This window comes from Monocercomonoides exilis, assembly GCF_001643675.1.
Source record: "Monocercomonoides exilis strain PA203 chromosome Unknown scaffold27-1312184, whole genome shotgun sequence".
Taxonomy (NCBI): domain Eukaryota; phylum Preaxostyla; order Oxymonadida; family Polymastigidae; genus Monocercomonoides; species Monocercomonoides exilis.
In genome coordinates this window covers 1,180,488-1,202,444 of record NW_027150572.1, presented here as the reverse complement: position 1 = coordinate 1,202,444, position 21,957 = coordinate 1,180,488, and the positions used below count along the sequence as shown (strand labels likewise).

Here is a 21,957-nt window from a genome sequence, read left to right as displayed (position 1 = left end):
TCTGTTTGTATGTTTTTGAAATTATGAATAGAATTCAGGAAAATATAAACTTTAAATGATAATTTATTTCTTTTTTGAGAAAATTGGTTTTTATTTTACATGCAAGATCAATGTGAATTTGAAATCATTTGACAAATCAATAAAATCTTTCATTTCAGTGAAAAAAAAGTTGACATTATATCTTCATCCCGTGTGATGTCAGCAATTATTCAAATAAACACAGAATTGTTCATGTCTTGCTCTTGAAATGGAATATTGAATTATTTGTTTCATTTTTTTGATCAATCACTTGTCGATATTTCCTCCATCTTTTTGTTCAAAACGTTTCAAGAATTATCATTGAAAACAAGAATCATATTTTAATTTTTTGATGTTTCATGAAACGAAAACATTTCTTTTTCGTATGCATTTTTTTCTTTACGATATTCACACAATAATGGACAATGCAAAATAACAAAGAAGTTGATTATCACAATTTCTTTGGGAAAGATAATATTTAAATTCATCATTGAACAACAGAATATCTTGGCTAAACAATTTCTTGAATTGATGCAATAACTCGAAAAAAAAAGAAGACTCAAAATTTTAGAAAAATAACCTAATAAACAAACTGAAAACATTTCTTCCTCCTTTTGATTCATCAGATTGTTATTTTCTATGAAATGATGAGTGAAGTCAACTGTAATACATCAAGCACACAAAAAATTCTCCATGCGGGAAAAAAATTCCCATAAAAGGTTTTTTTGTTTTCGAATGTCATTAATATTTAAAAAATTACGATTGTTTGTTATTGTTTCATATCAAGCATCCAAAACATAATGGAAAATTTTCCACTATAAAGTCTTTAGATTCATTCGGGAAAACAAGTTCTTTCAAGCTTTTTTTAATACACAATTCATTCAATCTTTCTTTCACCATCAACGGTTTAAAAACCAAATCAGATTCAAATTAAATTGGATTTTTTTATCAGGAAACATTCATTTTTGGTTTTCAACAAGTTTTGAGACATCACACATCTGTCAATAAATGAACTCATTTTTTTGTGTGTTTTTTTAATAATAGGGTCAGAAATTTATAGGGACCCAAAAAATTAATCGGGACCTAAAATTTCTGGCTCTCCAGAGCACTTTGAGAAAAAAATAAATAATAGAAAATTATTAATATATTATTATAAGCTATTCCTGAAAATATTTTTTCATATTTTTATTTTAGTGAAAAGATCTGGTATTTTTTGTTTTATTTTTCTGATCAAAGACTTGCTCATATTTTCACGAGCTTTTTGTTTTGAGTGTTTTGAGTTATATCATTGTCTATGAACATAACTCCTTTATGTTTTTGGCTATTTTTCATTGTTAAACACTTCGTTCTTTTATTATTTTTTCCATTTCACTATATTTTGACAAAATAAAGAATTCATATATTGAAACAAAATATTTCATTATTTTTCAAGTTTAAATATAAAAACTATTAACACATAAAGGTGTTCAAAAAGAAGAAAATTTAAACTTTTTTGTGATCTTGATTTTATTACTAAAAATCTTGTTTTTGTGTATTTTTGCGTTTTTTGCTTCAAATTTCATTCTTTCATTTCAAAATCTTTGTGGTGATCATTTAAATCATTTTTTCAACTATTTTTCAATATAAAAAAACAAAGCAACTCAATTATCACCACAAAATCTTCCATTTGTCAAAATATAGTGAAATGGAAAAAATAATAAAAGAACGAAGTGTTTAACAATGAAAAATAGCCAAAAACATAAAGGAGTTATGTTCATAGACAATGATATAACTCAAAACACTCAAAACAAAAAGCTCGTGAAAATATGAGCAAGTCTTTGATCAGAAAAATAAAACAAAAAATACCAGATCTTTTCACTAAAATAAAAATATGAAAAAATATTTTCAGGAATAGCTTATAATAATATATTAATAATTTTCTATTATTTATTTTTTTCTCAAAGTGCTCTGGAGAGCCAGAAATTTTAGGTCCCGATAAAAAAAAGGGGATATGATAAATAACTCACCGAAAACAATTAATCAAAAGTGCTTAATTTTTTCTGTGAAAATGAATAAGGTGGATTTTTTAATTCCACATGTATTTGCTCACAATAATATGAGTTATTTAACAACAATGAAAAAATGAATTGAGTTGGTGATTCTTTTTGGAGTTGGATGTTTTCATTTTAAAAAATTTTGATCCTGACATAAAAAAAAAAATGTTAGAGATGAATTCAAAGTTTACAATGACGACACAAATGTATTTTTCTGTCTTTTCATTTTCTCTGATTTTTTTTCGGAAACCATTGCAGTTCATTTGACAAATTAATCAAAATTTTCTTCTCAAACTAATAAAACTTGGAACTGAAATAAACACAGAAAAAATAAATGATCTCAAAAACAATCACCAAAGCATTTTCAGAAATAGAGAAAAAAAAGTTTCGTTGTTTTTTTTGATAAAGATATTTTGTGTTTTGTTTGTCATAGAGCCATTCTGTACAAATTTTACATCAAATTGATATGATCTTTTTTTGTCAGAAAAAAGTGATTTGAATAACTCAATACCAATATGTGTGTGTGGAAAGATGTGATTACATAAAAGTGAATTTTTTTCATTTTTGATGTTGTCAAACTATTTAATACACATGTTATTTCATTATTTTCATGTTTAATGAATATAAAATTGATGATTTGAAAAAAATAGAAAAATAATAATTTTATAAAAAAATTTTCTTTTGGGTCATGATTAAAATGAATTAAAAATCAATTAATCGTCGCTCCAATTTGATGCATTAGCACCATCAGAAATCTCATCACTTGAAGTATTGTCATCATCTGGAACAGAAATATCATCTATATCATCTATATCAGGAACATCATTTTCGATTTCTTCTTCTTCTTCAATAATTTCTCTCTCATTTTCTCTTCCATGGACAATATATCCCACAATATCAATAAAAGTTACTTTCAAAGTTTTTTTAACCATTCAAAAAGAAAGATAGTCTCCAATATATTTCTCTCTAATGCCATGTCTTTGAAAAAATATCTCAGATGCGATCACGTTTTTTCAACGGCATTTGCACATCCATGTGTAATTGGATCCACAAAATTTTTTGAATGATTCACTGTTTGATGAATGAAGCCATGATCCTTCAATCTGCTGGATTCACACCATTCATATCTCATTATCGTTGTTCCTGGATGGATATGAAATTTTAAAAGAGGAACAAGTGTTTCGGAACTTCTGTTTGGAACAATGAAAACAAATCTTCTTTTTGTATTTTTCTTATCTTCATTTCTTTCAATTCCCCCAAATATCCATATGGCATAATCTTTTTGAAAAATCAGAGATCTTCCCGTTATTGTTTTTAATGAAAATTATAATAATATATCCAAAAACGACAATGCACTAATTTTATATTCAACATAAGCAAAATACATTTATCGTTTTTTGTTTTTTTCCACAAACCAAAATAGCTTTTAGCAAAATAAATTTTAAAGGGAAATTGTTAATTCAAAAACAATTCATATTTTCATTGATATGAGAAGAATTTGTTTTTTTCATTGTGTATTTAACAAGCATCTATTCACAACACTTTTATTGGTGATTAATGCTATTCATTATTCGTTAATAATGAACAACAATTTGAATAATTATTGACTTGATTGAAAATGGAGCGTGAATCAGAAATGAGTAATCGATTGTGTATAAATTATATTTGTCGTGTATGTTCTATTATTTATCATTATTATTTTAAGTTATTTATTTTTTTACATTCATTTTTTAACAAATGAAAATAACAAATTAATCATTCTTTTATGTCTTTTTTATAATCTTTTGAAAAGTTACACACAATTTCCAACATAGGAAAATGTATGTTTTGGATCAAATAGTTATGCTATTCATGCTGATTTATAAAAGGAATGAGAAGAAGGAGATGGAGATTGGCGCTTTGCGGAAAATAGAACAAACAGCTTCCCTGATCCTGTTCAAGGTTTACAATCTCGCGCTTCATTGATTTTGCGAAATGGAAAGCAAACTCCAATCAATCATCTCTTTGTCCGCACATTGTGCTGTTTTCAGAGCACATGGTGATCTGCATTGCCCTCCACTCGGACTTCTCATCAGACTCAGATACCTCATCTGCATCGTCCACCTGCACCATTGTCACATCTTCCTCTGATTGCTCATCGATCAACAAGAGGTGGAGAGACGCAAAGTTGCCTTCATCGGCATTTGAGGATGCAGACAATCAGTTTGAGTGTTTGCGGTGGAAGGCGCCAGAGTTGATGGAGAACAAGAATATGGGAGCGACAAAGGAGAAGGGGGCATTCTCAATTTGGATGATGCTGTGGGAGTGCCTGACGCTCCAGATCCCATTAAAGAATATGAGGCAGTTGTGGCTGGGCAGAAGATTGTGAATCAGGAGAGGCCAATCTTGTGCAGTTGGGATAATGACAAAATTTGTGTCTGTTGAAGCGCACACACCGTCAGAAGCGTGAGAGTGGTTGATGCTGAGCGAGCTGCAGCATTTGTTTTTTGGACATTTTTGGGAAAGAGCAGAGATAGTGAAGATATAGGATTCAATATACCTAAAGGAAAAAACACAGAATGACAAGCAAAGCCTAACTTTGGAAACTTCGTTCATCAATGGAAGTTCAAAGTGTGAAAAGTGGATTGAATGCTGGTGATAATTGTTCTTTGTTAAGAAAGTATTTTTGTTTTCAAATCTACCTCAATATTTTCATTTATTTTTTCGAGAGAGTTTCTCTCAACACAGTTTGGTTCTGAATTTTTTCGCATTTCATCTTTTATCAGATATCGAGTTTAAAGAGTTCGTATGTTGCGCGGAACTTACTATATTTTATTTTTAGCAAAGAATGTCCAATTTTTTTGAGCAATACATAATTATGTTTATGTCTATGTTTTTTTTTTAAACAAAGCCTCTATTTTTTAATAAAGCTAATTCTTGTTATTATTGTAAACTTCGAAAAAATATGTTTTTTAATATTGGTGAAATTGAAAATATATGATTAATGCAAAATATGCATGATCAAGTTGATAAAGTGCTAAATCAAAATGACACAGAATCATTTTCAAAAAAATTAGATATATTTTATTTCATTTTCATCCGCACTCTCCACTCTTTCTTTCGTTAAAGCCTCCATTCGATACACATCCTCCGTTTCCACATCCAAAATCAAAACTTCTTCCTTCTCGTCCACCTCTTTTTCTTCTCCTGCATTCACTTCGACTTCCAAAGCTCCGTCCTTTTCTAATGCTTCTTTCTTTGCCTCTTCCAATGCTTCCTTCATTTCTGTTTCGTTCTCTGTTCACAACAGAGACCACTTCTCTGGCGACAACCTTCGGTTGCTCTGTAACAGTTGTTGGAAATAAAACGCTGAACATGTCAGATTCTCAACAAATGTGTCCATTGAATTTTACTTTACGAAAGCACGAACGCTGAACAATGCATACCCAAATAACAAGATCCGTAAAAGTTTCTTCTGCCTTGCTGTGATGGAAGCAGTGATATGAAGCTTTGACTCACTGAACGAATGTGCTCATTCACTACAAAGAACAAAGTCTTTATCTCAATGGCACATGTGATAAACGCAAACGTTTTGAGTTTCTTTTTGTTTCCAATTTTTTGTGATTTTGTTTGAAGCAACATAATCAACACATTCTTCCAAACTTTCTTCTCCAACCATTCTTTTAACTTTATTCCGTAAATAACTGCTTCTTCATCATATTTTCTTTCCTTTTTCTCTTTATGTTTCTTTCTTCCTCTTTCAGCTTCTTTTTCAATAATTTTCCTCCTTCCTCTTCTTTTTTTTCGTCTTTTGAATCCTCATCATCTTCTTCCTCACAAAACTTCTCTCCTTCATTCAGCTCTGTTTAAATCATCTGTTTCTTCTTCCTCAAGTTTTTTGCTTGCAGACAAGCAACATATATGAAGAATGAAATCAGTTAACATGAAACAGCCACAATCTGTTCTGAACCATCATTTCAAACTGCTCATATCATCTGCACTACTGAAGTGGCTGAAACGTGATCGTAACGAAATCAGCTCTTCCTTTCTATCATCTCAGGGAGAACTCTTATGTTTTGAAATGCAATGCAACGCATATACGTCCTCGTATGCATCAATATGTTCTTCCAGAACAATAAACGTTAGTCTCTGTTTTCGTCAGGGCAAACATATCAATAATCGGTTCTATATGCGGATAATCAATGTATTACGTTGTAAAAATCGGTAGTAAAAATACCTTAATGGAACACATTTATAACGACTTCAGTGTCTGTTCCCCATCAGCCTTGGTGATATAGCCATGCGATTAATGACAGCGGAAAGACTTCAACTGCACACACAAAGAACGTTAGCCTAGGCCTTCTTGTCAGAAAAGATGACGAACAATTTGGAGATTTCTCAAAAGTCCTTGAACACTCTCCAATAATTCCACCGAACTCCTCACACGAGGTTGCCATAACACTGCACTTCACACCAGATGAAATCGCAAACATATATGAACCAACATGATCATCATAAACAGAATTGGGCTTCAGAGATAGAAATTGCGTCGCATGTGGTTGACATACAACAGCAGTATGACAAAGAACAAAATGACTGAAGGTTCAAACTCGCCGAGGAAAGGTTGATGGACGTGGTCGTTGAGCCATGTAATAATAAAGAAAAAGAAGTCCAAAAGCTTATTTGAAATCGCGACGGCTGGTGAGTATGTGAAGATAAGCTTTGCTTTGGAACTGAACACCAAAAATACGCTCTGTACTGATCAATCCTCACTTTCTCCGTCTTTATTGCCACATCTAGAAGCATCCCGAACCAATCGAAAGGCGAATTAAATTAGCATCTCCACGTTTGGAACGAATCCAAAGTTCAGTATCCTGTCAATCTCATCAATTGCAAACAAACCCTAAGCATTATGGCTTCTCCTTTATCCCTCGATCGAAACTTTCTTCTCCTTTGAAAGTATTTCTTGTATTCGAACTGCCCCAACCTGGGTTCTTCCACACGAAAATGTTTTTTTGTTTCATCATATCAAAAAGTTGGCCTGGTGTCGCACAAGCCACATCTGTTCCGCTGGATTTTATGCTCCATTGCTCCGTGCTCGATTTCATCCCAATGTGTTGTCTCCTTAGATATTCAGCCTGTTTGTGGTTTCGATGTCACTCAGGTGAAAGCTTTGAATCCGAGCACTCGGAAGCCTGCGACTTTTCCAGAGAAATAACAGTAGATTCTGTGAAAGAAGAATGTGAGAAAGAAGAAGAAAATGAGGGATTCCCTAAGTATAGTCGGAATGAATTTATTGAACATGTTGGGAACACATTCATAATAATTGATTCAAAATAGGATCCGATTTGAACAGTGAATACTTTGGCAGGCGCATGTACAGCTAGTAGTTCCGCATTTCTTTTCTTTAATCACCTTCCATTTTCAAAAGAGTTTTCCTGTTTCCAACTATGATAATATTTTTTTTTCAATAAAAAGAATAGAAATACAAATAAAGAATTAGAAAAGTGAAACATGTTGCTGAAGGCACAATCCTAGAAAAACGAGAGCATTTCTTTTATATTCAGAGTGAGTAACTTGAAATATATAAAATACTCTTCATTCCGTCATTAATCTCTCTGCGGATAGGAAAAAGTTTATCAAAACAAATCATTTTTGAAACTCGTTCATGGATAATCAAATTTGCACATGAACGCCACATTATTGTTAGATTATCTTGTTATTTCCCATTCGTCTAGTCCCTACAGAAACAATTAAAAATTGATCTTGGATAAATAACAATACTTTTGAAAGCTTTTTTTCAGAATTGTCATAATTCCAAAAGCAAACCGTGTGTAAGAATGATTCTCAAGATGGGCATCATGCATACAGAATAAAAGAAACGGGTCAGAAATTCTTTTTGAAAAATCAGAGATCGTCTGACATTTGCTTTTTTTCAAATAATAAATAATATAACATTTAACAACTATGTTCCATTGAAGTGCAAATTACAATATCAACATTAATTTCACTTTTCATAAGTTTTCGAAGAACCAAAATTGCATTCATGAAAATAAACACCAAAATGAAATATTTTGAATGAACTTTTCCGATTTTCTCTTATCCACAATGCAACAATGGTTTATTTTGTTAATTTCTTATGGATACATAAATTACGCATATTTTAAAATGCATTATGTTTCTGTTTGAATGTTTTCTGTCGCAGTGAACACTTATTTCATTATATTTGTTGAAAAATTTTAACCAACAAACATTTTTCATATTTGCAAAAACCAATCCTTTGATTCAAGTTCAGATATGTTAGTTGCATTTTTTTTTGCAGTTTTTTTTATAAACAACAATAATTTAAGGACAAATGGTTATTACACATTCATTATTCTTTGTTTCTACTCGATTGACAAAAAAAAAAAAACAGTTTGAAGGCTGGACGCATAAAAGAAGGTTTTATTCTAAACAAAGAAACTCGTTGTCAATGTTTCTTTATGAAACACATAATAAATAGAAGATGGCAATCTATTCGGATATGGAAAAGTTGAATGTGATATTGCACGGAAAAGAAGATGAGAAGAGGCTCATCTGCCACTGTGCGCTGAGCTTGCAGAGCTGTAGAACTCAGAAGATTTGTTTGAATCAGAAAATTTTTGTTAGTGTCCTTCTTTTCTTCGCCACGGCTTTGGTTAGCGTATCGCTCGCTGTGATTAGCTAGAATTCCTTGGAATTCTTTTCCTACAGCAATCTTTCGCTCCTTCGTTGAATTTCAAGCAACACTGCACATTCTCATCATCTTCAAATGTGAAAAGCTCAAACAGCATATCTCCGCCATCATTCGGTAGAGAAAAAAATACTCCATTGGATATTCCACAGGCTTACCCAGGCTTTGCTTTGAAGAAGGCGCTGCTATCGCTCTGAATGGAGCGGAATTAGTAATGAAATTATTTAAATTGCGTGAGTGGTATATTGGAGGTTACTGGTTAATTACAAGTTGTGTCTTGCATTTGGATGAATATATCATTGCAGTGTCTATGGAAACAATGCAGAATGTCAAAAAAGGTGACGAGGAAGTTTCATTTGCTTTCTTCTTCTTCATCTACCTCCTCTTTTTCTTCTTCTTCCTTCTCCAGTCATATTTCTTCTCCTTCTGCTTCATTCTTATCAATGATATCTTCTTCATCATCTTCTCTTTTATCTTCTTCTATTTTATCTGCTAATAATTCTTTTTTTCATTTTTTTCATTCTTCTTCCACTTCTTCTTCTTCTTCTTCTCATCCTCATCATCATCACCACCGCCACCGTCATCCAATCCATTTCGCTCCCAATCTCCAAATGTCACCCCTTCTAACTCATCTGTCCAGGTTCTGTCTCCGCAACACACAGATACCGGCTTCCACATAATGTGTTCACATCATCTTGCTCCTTTCGCTTCTCCTCTCCCCACTCCTCAACACACCTTCAATCCATCTCCTGATCCCCACTGCATCGTCTTCTACACCAACGTCACCTCCACTCACCTTCTCCTCTTTTTCGTCCAGGGTCAAAGAGTTAGAAAGACGAAGGTCGCGGTGCTTTCACGAGCTGATGAAGCTGAAAAAGCAGAAAAATGTTTGTTGAATGGAAGCATTGAGTCTCTTAGGCTGATGAAGCTAAGAGCAGAGGAAGAGACAAGCTCCTGTGATAGATACAACGAAGAAGACGAGGTAAATGAGGAATAAGAAGAAGAAGAGGTTGATGGGGAAGCAGACGACGAGAGAGGAGGATTCTGTTTGCATGATGTTGAAAATTGGAGCGACAAGAAAGGCAACGCAGAGACAAAGGCAGATGCAGAAGCGTCAGAGAAGGATAGGAAGAAGAGGAGGAGGAAAGAAGAGGACATTCTGGTTGTTTGTGCGGACGGCGGGTTCACGACGATGATGAGCGAGAGAAACCTGATGCAAAACCAGAGGGAGAAGGAGAGGAGATGGATAAGGAGGAAGTGATAGAGGAATCAGCAAAGGAGGAGATGGTAACGGAGGAGGAGGAAGAGGAGGAACAGTGGGAAGAGAGAGGAGCGAAGGGAGAGAAGAAAGAGAGAAGGAGGAGCTGCAGTATGAGCAAGTGAGGCTGTTGAAGAAAGCGGGGCTGGTGTTTGTAGAGAGAGAAGTGAATGAGATGGGAATTCTGTATGACAGCGAGATAATCCTCAACTTGGGAAATGAAGTCGGATGAGAGGCAGAAGAAGAAGAGCAAAGTGTGCTAAGAAGGCAGAGAACGCTAAAGAAGCACAGGAGACAGAGAGTGAACGACGAAGAAAACGAGCATTTTGCACTGCAGCATCAGTAGAGTGGCTCGAAAGTGCCTCTCTCAGATTCGATTCGCTTGAGTCATTCGACTTCAGAACATCCGTTTGCATTGTCTGCCTTTTCTGCTTCTGCTTTTTCTGCTTTTTCCTCTTTCTCTTCTTCTTCTTCTAAAGAACCTCTATCAGATGCCAACTCCTCATTTACCCCACTCTATCCTCTTCGTTTTGTGGTTGTGCAGAATCCATCGCGTGGTCCATCAAATGTCACGCCCTCCAATACCCACAAATCCAATAAATCTTACAGAGAAGATTACAATGGGAATGAATATAAAAGCACACACTCTGCCGAAAAGCCAAAAATCCTGCAAATCAGTTAAGAAGCGAAGAAGCAATGGAAGATGTGGATATTGCTGCTGCTTCTTCTGGAGGTGGAGCTGGCGTTGCTATTAATGACATTGTGATACAGCCTCAGCTTTCTTTTACTCCTCTTTCCGATTCTCTTGTTGTATTTACACCGTTTGAATTTCATGAGAACACTTATCAGCACAAACAAGGCTACCGCTATGTGAATGCGCTTGTTGATCCCTCCGCACATCATGGGTATTTTATTGTTCAGCCTTCTATTTTTTCTTCTTCCTCTTCTTCCTCTTCTTCCTCTTCTTCCTCTTCTTCTTCAACACTCCCAAAATCATCTGACTCTTTTCCTCTCCAAACAAACTCAAACCATCATCTCAACCAGCCATTCAATCACTTCTCTCTGCCTTTCTGAAGTCTCTTTGGTTTCACTTCCCCCCATCTTCCAGCTGCTGCTTTCCCTTCCTCCACAAACATTCTCCCTGTTCAGGATGTGCCTGCTAATTCGGCGATTCCGTATACAAATGAATGAGAGTCGGTGTTCTTAAAGCCACAATGCCTGCTTCATCTCTTTGATCTTCGTCGCCACCAACGCCACATACGCTTCCGCTTCCACAAAAGTATTCTTTCCCCAATTCATTTCATCACTCATTTGACAGTGGAATTGATAGCAGAGGAGGAGCAGACTGATGCGCGCACGCCATCTGATTTTGGTAAGAAACTTCAGAATGAAATGATTCATTCTGCTCCTGGATTGCAAAAGATGCACCGTTGTCTTGTGAAGTTTGGAGCGACTGCGGATGCTGCTGCTCTTCCAAGTTGGTGGAAGTGGAAGAGTCAATATGTATATGGCCTGTGGAGTCATATGCAACAGTTCGCAGTGTAAGACCTTGAGAACCTGAGCGGCTGTCGATGTTGGCTATCTGAACTGCTGGATTGCTGCTTTGTGCTGAAGATGATACCAACGATTGTTGATATGTGATGATTTATCGCAGACAAGTAGCCTAATGGATAAAGATTCCAATTTTTCACTGCAAAAGAAGAGAAAAGTATTCTACCGTTTTACCTGTTGGAAAGTCCCTTGTGTGAATAGGATTTGTCGCAAATGCATATAGACAAGAGAGATGAATTATCAGAAGAAGCTGACAATGAAGAAGAAGAAGATGATGATGATGAATGAAAAAGAGAAGGAGAAGGCGAAGGCGAAGGCGAAGCAAAAGAAGAAGAGAGGTTGAAGTTTGAGGATTGAAAGATGAGAGTGGCAAGGTGGAGAAATTGAGGCAACCATCGGTGGTGAAGTGGAGGGCAGCGAAGGTGTAGTGAAAGAAAGAAAAAGAAAAAGAAAAAGAAAAATAGAGGAAAAGAACAATTTGTGAAGCAAATTGAGTGAGTATTTGAGGCTTTCCCTCACTAGCACTTCTCCATCATCATTTTTTGCAGGCTCATCGTCATCAAGGTCGTGTTTATTAAGGAATGTTTCGGTAACGCTAACGTTCATTGGTTTCGTATCATCAGTGGGTTCGTTTGCAGAAAGTGTATTGGAAGAGGAAAGGAAAAGAAAGTGGAATAGGAAGAAGATGAAAATGAATGCTTTTCGATTACTTGTTTATTAAAAATTTTCTGTGGATTGGAGGTTCCAATAAAACAATGAACACAAATTCGCACACAAATAGAAAAGCAATTTCCATGATTGGTACAATTGTTTGAGCGTAGAAATATTCCACAGGTATTTCCAAATTTGTAATTCTTATTTTTCTTTCCTTTTTCATTTCGTTATTTCATATTAAATTCATCAAATCACAGTTTTCGCTTAATAATAACAATGCATATTGATTTCAAAACAAATAAAGCCAAAAATGAATTGAAAACAACAAGAAAAGGAATGTTACATTATTCAATTAAAAATTTTCGTGATTGGTTTGTTAAATAAACAACATTCATCGCTTTGTCAAACTTTAAAATTTGGCTGGTTGCAAAGAATTTAAATGAGATATTAATACATACAGCTTAACGAAAAACTAATTTCTTTATCCATTCTCAATATTAATGAAGTGTTTCTGTTCTATTATCAAATCTTTTTAAGATTATTGTTCATATTGATCACTGAAACATTACAAAATTTAAATATGGAAAATGTTTGTGATTTGTTTTAATGCATAAAATCATTTGAGAATAATGTTGTGAAAATGTTGTGAATGATTGGAGATAAAAATTTCCCTATAAATTGAGCTTTCGAATTTGTGATCTTTTGTGGGTTCGACATTAAAGTTTTCCGACTTTTCAAAAAGATTGTGCCATATCTGCTTTTTTCTTCAGCCTCTCTTATACTTTCTTCTTCTCCAAATACATTCGTCGATTTCAACTGTTTTTCCAACGCCACCAATCATGATAGTGTTTCGATTAATGATATTCATGTACTCAAAACGTAAAACACTACTCCAATATCCCACAATTTTTGGATCAACTTCCATAATAGAGCTTATTTGAGTTTGCATTAGACCTTGCCATAAAAATAAAACTATAAACAAGAATTTGCCCAGGCCAATTTTGTTGTTTTCTAATCTCGTATTTTTGAAAACTGTCCGTTTTTTGTCACATTTGAAGCACATCCAATATCTTTAAGTTCCTTTTTCATTCAATAAAGCCAAACTCTTATGGTGAATAGCACACTCAGGATGTTTGTCTTGTAAAACAAATCTATTAAACAATTTCCAAGCCTTTTCTTCATCAGTAAATGTTTTCAAAAGTTCAAAATTATGATCTTTTTTATCTTCAGGATACGCCATTTTCACAGAATTTTTTTTGATCTAACCAATAAATCGTTAGTTTCACCCAAATTTTTATTTTTTCATTAAAAAAAATGCTTGCCATATTCTTGCATTTTAAATAACATAAAGATTGTAAGAATACACAAATAAATATGTCTCAATAGAAAAATAAAAGTTTTGAGTACTTCGATATAATTCCATTATGCCGTCTGTTTTTGAATTATTGATTCATTTTCAAATGGAAAGTCATTAAAAATTAATGTGAATAAACAAAAAAGGTAATCACAGACAGCACTTGCACTTGAAGAATAAAACACTTCTAAAGTTTTTCTTTGTAGTTGGATTTGTGTTTTATCTTTGGATTTTCTTTTCTAGAGGATAAAGAGAAATTGAACACAAAAAAAGAAAACCTTTTCAGTTTTTTTTTTTTTTTTTTTTTTTTTTTTTTTTTTTTTTTTTTTTTTTTTTTTATTTATTTGAGTGTAAAAAAATTGAAATATTATTTCTAAAAAAAACTGTTGGCTTAAATCATTGTATTTATTTTTTTTTGTTTCATCAAAAAAGGAAAACAAACCGCTCAAAAGAATAAACTTCATCATATGAAATGAAACAAAAAGAAATAAGAATTGAATTTCGGTTCAACGATATTCACAGCACTTCATTTCCTTAAGCATTCACAAAATAAACAAAAATATTCAAAGATAAATAAATACGTCATCATCTTTAAAAATGTAACTAATATTTTTTTGAATGCTTATGATGATATCTTCGTATCCTTCTTCTTCCAGTCTTTCAAACAACTCCAGTATCATTGCCTTTCTTTTCGCTTCTTCTTCTTCTTCTTTTTCTTCTTTTTCTTTCAATTCCTTTGAAATATGGATGAAGAATTCCAAGCATTCAAATACCACTCTTTCGTTCAACGTTGGCCGCTGAATCTCCTCCAAAACAGCATCAGTTGCCTTGTCTTTCAGCAAGTTTTCAACCACCACAGATCTATTTTTTGCAACTTCTTCAAATAAATAAATGCACCAGTTGCTTGCTTCTCTGCATTCATCCTTCGCAGACCTAAATACCTGAACAAGACTGCTGATAAGTCCAGCAAATTCTTCATTCGTCGATATATTCGTTTGAAACAAACTGAAAATCGAAGAAAGCCATCTCAACAAAACAAGTTCTTCTTTCCTCCCTTTTCCTTTTATTTTCTCTTCTTTTTCTCTCTTCCAATCAACACACTTTGCCAATTCTTCCAGTTCTCTTCTTGCCTCTCTCACAAAATTCATCTCATCCGCAATAACGTCTACAATGTAATTTGTGCTGAGCGATAGAATAATCAAAATCCTCCAAGCAGATTGATATGCAAGTTGCGTCAAATTGTGATGTTCTTGATGATACTGAATGATTTCTTTTGTTTCATTCATATACATTTCTTCTGGCTGTTTCAAATAAAAAATTGAAATAAAAATCAGAAACGTCAAAAAAGAAAAAAAGTGCTCAAACATAAAATTCATCATGACAACTCAGCACCAAAAGAGCCATTTCCACTTCTTTTTGAGTCTCCTCGTCTTTTTCTTTCTTCAACGCAACATTCAGCAGACAAGGCACACAGATTAAAAGTGACTCATCAAAAATACAGTTAAAACATAATATCAAAAAACATTCGAAAAGATCAACCAGCCGATTTTCATCCATTCCATCTCCTTTTTCATATTCCTCAAATATTATCTTCTCAAATCTTGCTTTCAGCAAAGAATATTCAAAGCCTTCGATCAGTATATTTTTCAATGCGATGAAATACCCAATATGTTTCAGCAAGAATAATGCATTTTCCATCGAAAGTTTCTTTTCTGCAATCATTTCATTCATTTTATTGAATATTTCTATTGTGAAAACAAATTTAATTATAAACGCAGAGAGACAGGTTTGCTCCGAAATAATGAGCAATAATTTAAATCATGGGTGGTTTAAGTGAGAACTTCGCCCTCCCAAATATGAAGTGGAAAAAAAGGGGCGAGATAAAAACAAAACAATAACATAAAAAATTGTGAAATAAAATAATGCATTGTCCGCTTCACTTCACAACAGACTTCGCCTTTTTCCATGTTCTTGAAGACCAGAGGGTAGGGGACGTTGACACTCGGAGCTGTCTCCTGCAGGCTGTACAGGGATTCGGAGAGGCGAATGCTCAAAACGGAGCAGAAAGAAAAACCACTCTTGCTTTAACGAGGCGTGGAAAAGAAAACTGCATGTGATGTGCTCGGCCTCCCGCTCTTCTGCTAATCCAGCAGAGCTAATCCACCCACCACGCATTGTGTGGGTCAGTCTGATTCTTCTCCTTGCATTTGTTCGACACCAAAAAAAGGAGTAGGATCCTTCTAAATACTTTTTATTCATTCCCTGTTTCTCAACACAGGTTTAGGCGTGCTGGATCTTTCTGTTCGGTTATTCTTTTTCTATCTCCTCTGCTATCTCCCCCTTTTCCTCTTCATATTCTTCCTAATATGTTTCTCTCTTACGCACCCAGCCTCTTTGAGTCTCTCCATCTCCATTTGTATTATCTCGGAGCAAACTTGTCTCGCTGCGTTTTTATCAATTCGCAATGGAGAGAATCTACAAACGCAAGGAGCAGGTTTGCTCCTCAATAATGAGTCTCGAAATCCCTTTTCTTTCCGTATGTGTGATCAAAAACCCCCTTCCTAGCACGCTCTAGTGCGGCGGATGAGTTGAGAGCGTACGTGTGATGGTGCTGCACTCCTGCTCTTCACCCTGCATCTCTTGGTGTATTTCTGAAGCGACAGAGGCCTGGCCCCTGCATTTTCCGTGTCATTACCTATCTGTCCAATTCTTCTTCCACTACGCCTCTTCCGATCTTTTCCTCTCTTCTTCAGTGGAGTTGGATCCTTCTCTCCAGTCAGCTCACTGATGTTTCTGGGTATAATGGAGGGTATCTTCTGGCGACTCGGTTGTCGGGGTGTTGAGCTTCGTGACTGAGCCATTTCACCTCTTCTCACTTCTCCATTCGGCAGCTTCTTTCTTCCTCTTGATCGCTTTCTCGTAAGCTTCTTCCCTTCTTCAAATCCCGCTTTTTGTAATTCCTCGGTGCGATCTTTCCAATCTTTATCTGCAATCTTGAGCCTTCCCTCCTTCGCTTCTCCACTCTTATCAGGCTTGTTTTCTTCTCCAATCCGAGGTGCTGGGCCGCTGATTGTCTCCAGGATCCATTTTGTGTCTTGCATCGGAAAACTGTATTATATTCCTGCACCACTCTCGAACTTGGTGCCAATCTCGCATAAGCATTGATCGCCTTCCAATCTGCATCTTGTTGTCTTGCAAAGTGTGTTATCACTTCATGTCAAATCGAGCACGCGGTGAATGAGTCGGGTATTCCGTTCTCTCTCAGAATCGCTGTTAACTCTTCTTTGATTCTCTGCAAATTTGCAGGTTGATTCTCACTAATATCGAACCACACATGTTCGTCTTTTAAAGTTGTCTTTGTATAATCCATCCAACGTTGGAGCGCTAAAACAGAATCAATACGTGTGTTTGGATGTCTGTTTATGATAACCTTAACCTTCACCCCTCCCGACATCTTGGCTCATACTTGTGTCTGGACAAAGTTATCTTTAAGCATCGTTGTCTCCCCTCTCAATCTCTCCAGCTCAGCTGGCTCAAACGTAACAAAATTTCTGTGAGGATAGAGGCTCTCCTCTGTGGTGCTTGTGTGTCTGTTGAGTTATATGTGGTGTCTTCCCCCTTTTGTTTTTATGGTAAATTCCTGCGTTGATTTATATTGTTTGCCCCACCTCGGCTTATCTCTAACATAAATTTTTAGGAAATGAATCAATATCTTTTACATACATCTTAGTCTCTCTGAAAAGGGAAATAGAATCCAGAACTTTGTGAACTGTCTGATGAATCACTCCACTTGAGAAGTTCGTATTCGAAAGTGTTTCAGTGAACTCTGCCATAATCCATTTTGCACCTTTGTTTGTGAGAGTGTCCGTATCATCCATGCTCTCTCTATCAAGGAATTGCTTGAATCTTCGCAGCTCTCTCCACGTATCTTTTTCTCTCCTCTGATTTCTCAATATTGCTGCTGCTATGTCCTTTGCTCAAACGTGTTCTCACAATGTTAGGAAGATGTCCATTCCTGGGATATTTTCCTCTCCAGAATTACGCTTATTTCCTCTCCGGGGGGTTATTTCCAGCCTTCCCTTCTCATCTTCGCTCACTGTGTCATGCACTCCTGAAAGGTCCCCAGCGTCTTTATCAAATGCCCAGGCTGCAGAAGCGGGGTCCAGGTCTGCCCCCGCCAGGCTGGCAGAATCAGAATCGTTAGTTCCCTCTGAGATTCGTTCATCTTCTCTTTCAGGTTCCGTCCAATATTTCTCAGGAACGGGTGGACTGTCACTATCTCGTTTTCTTGCGTTTCTATCTCTCTCTTCCTTCTCTGAGAGGATAGTCTCCAAGTACTTCCGCAGGGAACCTGAGCAATCAGTTTTGAAATTGAATCAAGTGTTCTCGCTGAGACTATTTGCAATATCTCTGCGACTTTCTTCCCCCTCAGTGCATAGTCCGGCTTTTTCGCCATCCGGCTGAGTGCATCTGCTTCTGTATTCTGTCCTCCCGGAAGGTGTTTTGTTTGTATCGTAATGTCCAGGTTGTTCAATTTCTTCTCTAATGCTCTCAGTGTTGGAATGAGCGATGGCACTCCCCTCTTCTGCTGTATCGTCCATCTCGTGGACATATTGTCTGTCTTCAGACGAATATGATCTATCTTCTGTTGTTGCAGCCATGCTCCTTTCCTTCCTATAGTCCTCAACACTGCTCTGGACTTTTTTTCGTTCATCGCTAACGCACTCTCCTGGAGGGTCCATCTTCCATGGGCATATATCTTCTCCTCTCTGCTCAGAATCGGAACTGTTAACACTGCACCCCATCCCAGCTCTGACTCATCCGTTGCTAATTCTGTTGGTCTGTTCCTTCTCTTCAGACTCCTTGGTCTGTTCTCGAGCAGTGTTCTCCTCCAATGTGTAAACTCTCCCAACAACATTGGGTTGGGTATCACCGCTCCATTCCAGCCTCCGCGGGCTATTGCCTGCCTCAGCACGTATTGCATGCGCTTCATCCACAAACTCGCTGGTGGGTGTTGCAGTCTCACGAAGTTCAGCCTCCCGAGTAGTGCTGCTAAGTCTCTCGTGTTCAGTCCACTCCTCTTCTTTGCCAGTGCTATCCAGGTACGCACATCCTCCAGGAGCAGCACTCTCTTCCTTTCTTGGAGTGTCACTTCCATCTTCTCTGAGTTCCACAACCATCCCAAAAACTCCACGCTCCTTGTGGGTTCCAATTTCAGTTTCTCTTCCGACAGATTCCAGCCCAGATCTCTCAGGAACTGGGCTATCTCCTGTGAGATCAATCTCAAAACTTCCTTGTCTGGGTGCATGAGGAGTGTGTCGTCCATACATATTACTCGCTTCACTCTCCACTTTTCTCTGATATATGACGCCGCTTTTCTCATTATCTTCGTGAATACTCTGGGCGCATCCTTTGCTTCAAAGGACATCCCTACGTTAGCGTAGCATTGACTTTGAAAGCTGAAGCACAGATAGGGACTGAATTGCTCGTCCACTTTGACATGTTGATAAGCACTCGATATGTCGAGAGTAGTCATCCAGTCGTTCTCCTCCAGGAGTTCCACCGCTGTTTCCCGGGAATCCATCTTTAACTATTTTCCCAGTTCTTCCTCGTTCAACACACTGCAATCCAGAATCTTCCTCCACTTTCCGTTCTTCTTAATCACCATGAATGTTGTGTTGAACCACTTCACCTCCGACTCCAGTATGGGCTTCACCACTCCTTCCTTCAATTCCTCCTCCAAGAGGGATAAATAATTGTTCATCATTTCCGTCGTCCCACGAAAATCTTGTCTGTGTTTTCTCTCCTTGAATGAGATTGGGGATTGGGGACTTTTCCATCGAGCTCTTATACCACGGCTCACTAGTTTGTCTCCCCCAATCTTCTTCCACTCGCTCAGCCTGTTCACTAGTCTCCCAGGAAGAGGCTCCTTCAACGGTCCAATCACTATACTCTCCCTCACTCCTGGCGTCTTGTGGCCAAGTTGCGTCTGTGTATTCTCTTCTTCTTCGAGAATATCTACAATAGCTCTCCACAAGTTTTGTTCCTGAAAACTCCCAATTGGGGACTCGAAGACAGTCCGAGAAGCTCTCAATACTTTTTTCTCTTCCTCCTTCCCGGATTTCCGATCGTTCTTCTGTCTTGTCCTGCTGGAATATACGGAGTCTCCTTCTGTGTTCTCTCTCCATGTTCCCATCTCGTAGTCTCTCGAGATTCCTTGATTTATTCTCTTTTCTCAATCGAACGGGCTCAGTACATCTTCGATGTTCTCGCAAACTTCTGCGGGTTCCGTTCTTGTAACTATCTGTCGATTGAATAGGACACACCTTGGCATTGTCACTTTCTCGGTATTCGACAGCATTCTGTCCATCTCCGTCTTGCAGCAAAGTGCTTCTCTCTCTTCTCTCTCTGCTTCTTCTAAGCCCGTTGGCTCGATCACGTAGCTGTTCCAGTTGCTGATCCTCCCTGTATCCTCGGTGGAGCTTGGGGAATGGGAACTGTGATCGATGCCACTCTCCCAGCTGGTGCTGGGGCATGCTGTGGAAGGACTTGTATTGACCTCCTTCTTTCTTTGAAATTCGTGAAGCTCCCATCGAAGCCATGCTTTTGGAGCTGTCTGAAAGCGAAAACCTGAGCATTCCTACCCGTGCTGTAACTTCTTGCGCACCCACTCCTGGTTGAGATAAGGCCGAATGTTGTGGGGGAAACGGGGGATGATCCGAACATTGGAATATCCACCTCTGGACGAAAAAGAGCTGGTGCTCTCCACAAGCCTCCTCAGGCTCTCTGTGACGTTATTGGACGTTCCCCCTTCAAGGAAACCCTTTACGTTCTCCCAGCTTGACTGGGGTCTGACTTTTAATAGATTGATCCGGCTGATACAGTCTGCTGTCAGGGCGTATGAGCAGAAAAGACCCCTCAGCCGCTCTTTCTCCTCTTCCATGAGGTGCGCTTTCTCCTATTCCTTCACCGTTAGTGATGCAATCGCTTTTGCAGCTTCAAAGCCCGATTCTAGGGCAGGCTGGAGGAGTTCAATCACTCGGCTAGCTTCTAGTGAATCTCTTCTCCCATTTGCTATGATGGATGTTCTGGCTAGCGCGTTCCAGCTTATATCCGTGTGTCCCGTGAAAAATTCCTTCTCGCCCTCCGGAATAAATGAATTTAATCTATCCTCATTCATTCGTAAGGATCCCGCCTTACAGAACTCAATGAATTTCCTCAACTCGCTCGCTTGTCTCCGGGGTGTCAACCACTCCCTGGGAAAAATTCTTGTGAAGTCTTCTGTTCCTTCTTTCTCTTGCAGCAATCCCATTCTCTATCCTCTTCATATTCCCGTCTCCTCGTGCGGCTAACTGAACGCCGCCATCTCTCACGCTTTCATTGTTTCCGCTTCGCGATCAGATCGCCAAACTCTGCATCCGACTCCAACTCGCTCGATCTCGATCTGCTTCTTCTCCTAAGTCGTTCCCTCTTATCTTTTTTCATTGACAGCATCCCCGTAGCTCCGGACTGCCTTGGCCACACTTGGCTTCTGGTGAATTCTTCGATCATGTTTTCTGCCCTTGAAAGCCTGTGAATATGATCAAATCCTCTGCCCTCGCCTTCGCTATTTGGCATTCTTACAGTATCATGTGTCATCTACACTGCGGACAAAGGTATGAAATAGAAATAAAATTGTTTGCGAAGTTTAATCTTACACTACGCATAATTTAAGATCAAAACTCATTATTGAGGAGCAAACCTGCTCCATACGTTCGTTGATTTGTTGTATTGCGAATTAACAATTGATTTTGCACTTTTAATCATTCGACAGCCTTTTTTGCATTTTGCAGTTTTTCATTTTGCATAATTTGCTGTTCACTATATTGTTGCATTTGGTGAAAGGAAATTCATATGAATATGAATATATGTATTTATGTTTGTATGTGAACACTATTCTTTTCATTTGTCATTCACTATTTTCAGAAAAGCCTTGGGAAGAGCTTGAAGGTGGAGGAGAGGATGGAGAGAGAGAGAAAGGCTTTGGATATTTAAAATGGTTGAAAGATTATTAGATGTTTTTATAATGTTTTGATTTGTCCATTTTGATGGAAGGTTTAACTCGACTTTAACAATTGTTTTTTATTTTTGAAGTTATAACTGAGTTTTATCGTAATTGATATTTGTTTTACTTACTTATTTATTTATTTTTTTATTTTAATTTTTGTTCAGTTGTTTTTTGATTTTCGCTTTTCGCTTTTGAGGTGTTCAGACGAAAGCGCCTTCCATTCAGCAGGAAAGCTGCAAAGACCTCCCTCTGCTGAATTGGATATATTTGCCCTTTTTTTTTTCATTTTTCATTTTTCATATATTTGACTGTTGCATCAATCAAAGTGAAATGATTTGGATGCTTTGTTTT

General features: G+C 37.0%; 9 protein-coding genes across 9 annotated transcripts; 2 read left to right on the top strand and 7 right to left on the bottom strand.

The window, feature by feature from the left end:
* Positions 1–2,764: 2,764 nt before the first annotated feature.
* MONOS_12505 (uncharacterized protein) lies at positions 2,765–2,983 on the bottom strand (the record flags this gene model as incomplete). The annotated part of the gene is made up of 1 exon (XM_067865132.1): positions 2,765–2,983. One exon carries the CDS (start codon positions 2,981–2,983, stop codon positions 2,765–2,767), a length of 219 nt encoding a protein of 72 aa, XP_067726084.1.
* A 1,103-nt stretch (positions 2,984–4,086) lies between these two features.
* Positions 4,087–4,419, top strand: MONOS_12504 (uncharacterized protein; the record flags this gene model as incomplete). Its single annotated transcript, XM_067865131.1, has 1 exon — positions 4,087–4,419. One exon carries the CDS (start codon positions 4,087–4,089, stop codon positions 4,417–4,419), a length of 333 nt encoding a protein of 110 aa, XP_067726083.1.
* Positions 4,420–4,947: 528 nt separating this feature from the next.
* Positions 4,948–5,313, bottom strand: MONOS_12503 (uncharacterized protein; the record flags this gene model as incomplete). Its single annotated transcript, XM_067865130.1, has 1 exon — positions 4,948–5,313. The coding sequence occupies one exon, from the start codon at positions 5,311–5,313 to the stop codon at positions 5,104–5,106; it is 210 nt and encodes a 69-aa protein (XP_067726082.1). The 3' UTR covers positions 4,948–5,103.
* Positions 5,314–10,696: 5,383 nt separating this feature from the next.
* MONOS_12502 (uncharacterized protein) lies at positions 10,697–11,074 on the top strand (the record flags this gene model as incomplete). Its single annotated transcript, XM_067865129.1, has 1 exon — positions 10,697–11,074. The coding sequence occupies one exon, from the start codon at positions 10,697–10,699 to the stop codon at positions 11,072–11,074; it is 378 nt and encodes a 125-aa protein (XP_067726081.1).
* A 5,046-nt stretch (positions 11,075–16,120) lies between these two features.
* MONOS_12501 (uncharacterized protein) lies at positions 16,121–16,660 on the bottom strand (the record flags this gene model as incomplete). Its single annotated transcript, XM_067865128.1, has 1 exon — positions 16,121–16,660. One exon carries the CDS (start codon positions 16,658–16,660, stop codon positions 16,121–16,123), a length of 540 nt encoding a protein of 179 aa, XP_067726080.1.
* An 888-nt stretch (positions 16,661–17,548) lies between these two features.
* Positions 17,549–18,301, bottom strand: MONOS_12500 (uncharacterized protein; the record flags this gene model as incomplete). The annotated part of the gene is made up of 2 exons (XM_067865127.1): positions 17,549–17,910; positions 17,977–18,301. 2 exons carry the CDS (start codon positions 18,299–18,301, stop codon positions 17,549–17,551), a joined length of 687 nt encoding a protein of 228 aa, XP_067726079.1.
* Positions 18,302–18,376: 75 nt separating this feature from the next.
* Positions 18,377–18,889, bottom strand: MONOS_12499 (uncharacterized protein; the record flags this gene model as incomplete). Its single annotated transcript, XM_067865124.1, has 1 exon — positions 18,377–18,889. The coding sequence occupies one exon, from the start codon at positions 18,887–18,889 to the stop codon at positions 18,377–18,379; it is 513 nt and encodes a 170-aa protein (XP_067726078.1).
* A 327-nt stretch (positions 18,890–19,216) lies between these two features.
* Positions 19,217–20,161, bottom strand: MONOS_12498 (uncharacterized protein; the record flags this gene model as incomplete). Its single annotated transcript, XM_067865123.1, has 1 exon — positions 19,217–20,161. The coding sequence occupies one exon, from the start codon at positions 20,159–20,161 to the stop codon at positions 19,217–19,219; it is 945 nt and encodes a 314-aa protein (XP_067726077.1).
* Positions 20,162–20,936: 775 nt separating this feature from the next.
* Positions 20,937–21,176, bottom strand: MONOS_12497 (uncharacterized protein; the record flags this gene model as incomplete). Its single annotated transcript, XM_067865122.1, has 1 exon — positions 20,937–21,176. One exon carries the CDS (start codon positions 21,174–21,176, stop codon positions 20,937–20,939), a length of 240 nt encoding a protein of 79 aa, XP_067726076.1.
* Positions 21,177–21,957: the final 781 nt, after the last annotated feature.